The sequence below is a fragment of the Eubalaena glacialis genome, chromosome 15 (assembly GCF_028564815.1).
Source record: "Eubalaena glacialis isolate mEubGla1 chromosome 15, mEubGla1.1.hap2.+ XY, whole genome shotgun sequence".
Classification (NCBI taxonomy): domain Eukaryota; kingdom Metazoa; phylum Chordata; class Mammalia; order Artiodactyla; family Balaenidae; genus Eubalaena; species Eubalaena glacialis.
Window position 1 is genome coordinate 92,205,908 of NC_083730.1, and position 5,675 is coordinate 92,211,582.

At 52.7% G+C, this 5,675-nt stretch overlaps 1 protein-coding gene across 1 annotated transcript; it reads left to right on the forward strand.

Annotated features, from left to right (window-relative positions):
- The first annotated feature begins 920 nt into the window (after positions 1-920).
- On the forward strand, positions 921-4,720 carry RAN (RAN, member RAS oncogene family). The gene is made up of 7 exons (XM_061169132.1): positions 921-1,123; positions 1,736-1,784; positions 2,201-2,285; positions 2,365-2,490; positions 3,730-3,917; positions 4,041-4,211; positions 4,301-4,720. Exons 1-7 carry the CDS (start codon positions 921-923, stop codon positions 4,343-4,345), a joined length of 867 nt encoding a protein of 288 aa, XP_061025115.1. The 3' UTR covers positions 4,346-4,720.
- Positions 4,721-5,675: the final 955 nt, after the last annotated feature.

Genomic DNA, 5,675 nt, shown 5'->3' on the forward strand with positions numbered 1-5,675 from the left:
CTCTTTGCTCTGGGAGGACTCCCCATGGTGGCATCTTTCCTGGGGAACTTGACTATCCTGATGGGGCCATTAGCTGTCTGCTCTTGCTGCCAGCTGTGGATGCTTGCTTGGGGAGAGGGGCCACCAAATGAGTTTAAGAATCCGTGGCTGTCCAGACAAATGCCCCAAACTGGCCTTTTGTATTTAGGATGTGTGTGAGTTTGGAGGACTCCCTTTGGCCAACATCTTTGCTGAAAGCCAATGAAGGATAATAACCCACACTTGTTGAGCTGCAGGTGTACCTTACTTTCCATCTTTGACAATACTGAGAGGAGGCTATGCCCCAGGAGAATGTTAAGTTCTATGCGTGTACAGTTCTTGTCTTGACCCTTGACCCTGGAACCTAAATACTCATGGATTGCATCCCTGGTTTGTCACTAAGATGAGAAAAGCTGCCACGGTTGGAAACACTAAATTTCATCATCCTGTTTGCAGAATTAGGGCCACAAAGGCTGCCGACCACTTAGATGCTCTAAGAATAAGGTGGCCGTCTTTCCAGGGTGGGAAAAGCATCGGTCTCTACTTCCTTTACCTCCCAGAAGGTCCTGACCGAGACGGGGGCGCGGGCAAAGGGCCGGAGGGAAGGGCGGGTGGGGCGGCCCGCACCCCAACATGGCGCCCGCCCCGGGCCCGCCGTGCCGTGTTTGTACGCAGGGGCAGGGCCTTTGTGTGGGCCACCCCGCGAGTTTCCCGCCCAAGGGGGCCTCGGCCCTCTCCTTCCACTTCTGTTCCCGCGGTGGCAGCTGGGCGCGCCTCGTCGCCGTCGGCGCATGCGCGCGCGGGAACACGCCCTCTGGGCTGGCGCACGTGGCCCCGCGGGCCGGCGTGCGTGCGCGCGACCGCATAGCCTCCCGCGCCCGGCGCGCCGCGAGCCTCTCCCTATGCGCCAGGCCAACGGGTACAGCCGCCGGAGCCGGGGCGGCGTGCGTGCGCGTGCGCGAGGGGCCACGTGGGAGCGACGCGGCGCCGTTGCCCCGCCCTCCCTCGGCGCGCGCCGGCGTCGGCTGCGTCTCCGGGCATTTGAATTGCGCTTCCGCCATCTTTCCAGCCCTCAGTCAGACGGGCGCGGAGACGCTTCTGGAAGGTAGTGGGGCCGGCTCGGGGGTCGCGGGGCCGGGGCGGGGGCGGGGATCGGGGCGTCCCAGCGGCGGCGGGGGGCGGCCGTGAGGCGGTGGCTGCGTGAGGACCCCGGGCTCCGGGAGGAGAGCCTTCCTTCCTCTCTGGCCGCGAGGGCGCCGGGACCCGAGCCGCGGTGGGCCGGGCGGGCGGCCGGGGTGGAGGGGAGGCTGGGCGGCCGGGCCGCGGGGCTGCAGGGGAGATCCGGCCGGGGCGGCCGGGCGGAGGGCTGGGGGGCGGCCGGGGCAGCCCGGGCCGGCCGCGGGCCGTGACCGGGCGCTTTTCGCGCCGGGGCCTCGGCGCCGAGCGGGTCTGCGCTCCGAGCGGGCGCGAGCCGGGCCCCGGCGGCCGGAGGAGCCGAGCCGGGGAGCAGCGCCCCCGCCGCCATCGCCGTCGCGCGCCCTCGCGGCCCCCGCGCGCGCGCGTGTGCGTGTGTGTGTGTCGGGTTGGGGGTGGGGTGCGGGCGGCCGGGCTCCGGGGTGGAGGCCTTTGTGGGCCTGGGCACGTGGGGCGGGTCCGGCCATGCGGCCCCCGGGCCGCGCCGCCGTGCAGCGGGCCTCACTTCTTTCTCCTCTGCCAGCAGTAGCATCGCGATGGCTGCGCAAGGAGAGCCCCAAGTGCAGTTCAAGGTGGGTGATCCGAGGGGGTCGGGAGGAAGGGCGGCCCTAGGGAGGGGCGGACCGGCGTCCGGACGGCCTTAACGGCGGCGTCTGCTTCGTGACTGCGGCCGGGTGCCGTTGGCCGGTGCTGCGGCAGTGCCTTCGGTCCCCTGACAACGGGGCGGGGGGGGGGGAGGGGAGGAGAGGGGGGAGGGGGGCGAGCCCCGCCCTGCGCGCGGGGAAGCTGGGCTCGGAGCTCCGCCGGTTCGGGTCACTCGTGAGATGGGACGGGGCCGCTGTCTTAAGATGCTTTGTCTTCGGTGTGCTCAGGGGGCATGTAGAGTTCTTCCCTGTGAGACGGCGGTCCAGAGCACCGGGACAGTCTCACAATCCCGAGGTCCTGAGACCCGTTCCGCTGTTTACTTCAAAGATGTGTTTCCCAACAGCTCGTATTGGTTGGTGACGGCGGTACTGGGAAAACTACATTTGTGAAACGCCATCTGACTGGTGAATTTGAGAAGAAGTATGTAGGTACGTGGGGGAAAGGGTGTGTGAAAACGTGGGGGAGATGGATGAGGTCACTGACTGACTTTCCACGCTTATGTTCCAGCCACCTTGGGCGTTGAGGTCCATCCCCTTGTGTTCCATACCAACAGAGGACCCATTAAGTTCAACGTATGGGATACAGCTGGCCAGGAGAAATTTGGAGGACTGAGAGATGGCTATTACATCCAAGGTAGGTATCTGCCTCGTAACCGGCCACCTTTGAGAGGATTTGTAGCTTATCGCCCAAGGCTGCTTACAAATCATCAGGTCTGTTCTGGCAGACACGTGCCTAATGCCGACTGAACTGGCCATTGCGTGATGCGCTTCGATTCAGGAGCTGGGCTGGCTCCCGAGAGCTGACCCTCAGTCGAAGGGGAGGAGATCCTGTGAAGGTTGTCTGGTGCCCTTTGATTGCATGCTTGCGTCACCGTAGGCACTGTTTTGAAGGAGATGATACGATGTATGTTGAGGCTCTTAATTTAAAAAATGGAAGCAACAGACAAGGTGTTGCTGCAGCCCCAGTATTTGAAAACTTAGGTTTGGGTGTATATTTTGGTGGTAGTCGATGATCATTTCTTCTGCACTCCATTAAAAAGGTAGTAAACAGTTTGACCAGATCCTGGACCAGAGGCACTAGGCTTTCTATCTTATAAAATGTTGTGTAAGACCAGCCGGTTTCTTTTTAATTTCACTAGGTTTTGCAGAATATTTTTTTCAGAGTGCTTGATTTTAAAAGTGCAAAGGGAATAAATGCTTCTCATTATACCCAGCAAAAAGATGAACAAAGAAAATGCTCAGTGTAAGGCTTTCTCTTCTCATGAAAATCGTTGCGAATGTTTCCATGTCTTTTGCCTTACGAGAGTGCGTACAACTGCAAAGATTCCTCCTCTCCCCTCCCCGCCCCCATTCTTCAGCTAAAAATCTGTTTAATGTATCGCGCGTACTCAGTGGCTCACCAGCTTTATCATGGCTGTTTCTGCAGGTCAACATAGAGAGTTAACTGAGCTTTTAAAAATAGGCACATTATATCCTAGTGTGTTCAGCCACTTAAGAACCTTTTTAAAGAATAGATTGTTAGATCCTCAGAACATGGGAGGTGAGTTCCCTGGAATGCTGGTTTATCATTGATCTACTTGATACTTTTTTGGGATGAGGCAGAATTTATGAAGTGTCACAGGTAGAGAGATTTCATATGGTAAGCTGGTCTTTCATGGTTTCATGTACAGTAAAAGGGACTTTTAAATAATACTGTGTATTAAAATGATTTGAGATTTTTGGAATTGGTAGAGATCTTGAAAATGAGTAGAGAAACATGGCTGACCTGGAGTTAGGTCTGAGACTGTGAATCTGAGTCCATAGTTCTTAGCGTGTTTCATCCAGGTAGCAAATTCCTAGGTTTACACTAATTTATTGTAAATGCTCCTTTCAGCTCAGTGTGCCATCATAATGTTTGATGTAACATCAAGGGTCACTTACAAGAACGTGCCTAACTGGCATAGAGATCTGGTACGAGTGTGTGAGAACATCCCCATCGTGTTGTGTGGCAACAAAGTGGATATTAAGGACAGAAAGGTTAAGGCAAAGTCGATTGTCTTCCACCGAAAGAAGAATCTTCAGGTGTGTTTCTTAGAACTTACTGGACTTATGATCCTTAGGTAAAATTACAAGTCCGTTAAAGTGCTTCATTAATGTCTTTGATGTATGGGTTTTTAAAATTAATTTTACCTCTCTTTTAAACAGTACTATGACATCTCCGCCAAAAGTAACTACAACTTTGAAAAGCCCTTCCTCTGGCTTGCTAGAAAACTGATCGGAGACCCTAACTTGGAGTTCGTCGCCATGCCTGCTCTCGCCCCGCCAGAGGTGGTCATGGACCCCGCGCTGGCAGCGCAGTACGAGCACGACCTGGAGGTACGACGTGTGCGTCTCGGTCGTGAACGCTTGTAGGCCCCTAGTGGTTTTCACCTGGAGCGCTACAACCCTTTCGTCTCTTTGTCTAGGTTGCTCAGACAACTGCCCTCCCGGATGAAGATGATGACCTGTGAGAAAAGTGAAGCTGGAGCCCAGCGTCAGAAGTCTAGTTTTATAGGCAACTGTCCTGTGATGTCAGTGGTGCAGCGTGTTTGCCACTTTATTATATAGCTAAGCAGAACATGTGCTTAATCTTTGGGATGCTGAAGGAGATGAATGGGCTTTGGAGTGAATGTGGCAGTTTAAAAAACAAAAAACAAAAAAAAAACCTTCATTTTTTTGGACCTGCATATTTAGGTGTTTTGGAACACAGTTGTTTCCTCCTTGAGTTTCAAATATAAGACTGCTACAGTCACATCACAATATTCAGTGGTGGCATCTTGTTTGTTACTGTCATTCCCATTCCTTTTCGTTTAGAATCAGAATAAAGTTGTATTTCAAATATCTAAGCAAGTGAACTCATCCCTCGTTTAAATGAGCATTTTAAAACCACTAACAGGGAAAATTGTGCCATGTTAGTATTTGAATTGCCTTTGCTATGACTACTTAATTTGAAGTCTGTTAGGTTAAATTCTTTTAATTTTCTGTACATGTGAATCATTTCACACAAATGAAATGACAGGTCAACAGTATTGTATTTGGTAAGTCGTTAAGAAGTGTAAATACTGTCAATGCAGTTAGGCTAAAATAATACCTACCCCACCTGCCTTTTGGCCTAGGTAGTGTCACACCTAGGGAAGAGCTTGTTTGAGATTTGTGTGACCTGTCAGAATAAAAGTGGTACCTGTTCTAGACGTTTCAAATAGAGATCTTAAGAATTATAGTTGCTTTTATGGCAGAAGTAACCATGTTCTAATGTAGAGCTTCTCAGAGTCTGATGAAACCATACAGATGGTTGCGGGAACTTGAGGGACGTCTCATCTGTTAAAAACGAATATACATTGTGCGTTTACTTGCCTTTTGTTTCAGCGTTAACATGTTTAACGTAAAGTTGGTATTCTAGGAGGATGTTCCACGTTTACCTGCTGTTGTCAAGTACTCCCAAGCTTTAAGGATGTCAGAGATTAAGGATTTCATTGGACACATCACAGCTTTGATGGTTTTTCTCCCCACAAAGAATTTTTGGGGGCGGTGCAAGGACACAGCAGGATGCTGCAACAGAAAAGCAGGGCTTAGATTGGCTTCTCAGTGAAGGGAAACAAGACTGCCAAAGTCTCAGTAGGTTAACCACTTATGTTCGTGTGGTTTCCACATGTAAACATGAATTGAGTCTGTCTTGCCTGAGTGTGACCCCATCGACACCGTACTGGAGCGATTAGAAGTCAAACAAGAGCTGTTTTGCTCCCGTAAGTACTACTGTACTGTAGTGCAGTTTACCAAAGTCCTTTAGGTGTCCAGTTATCC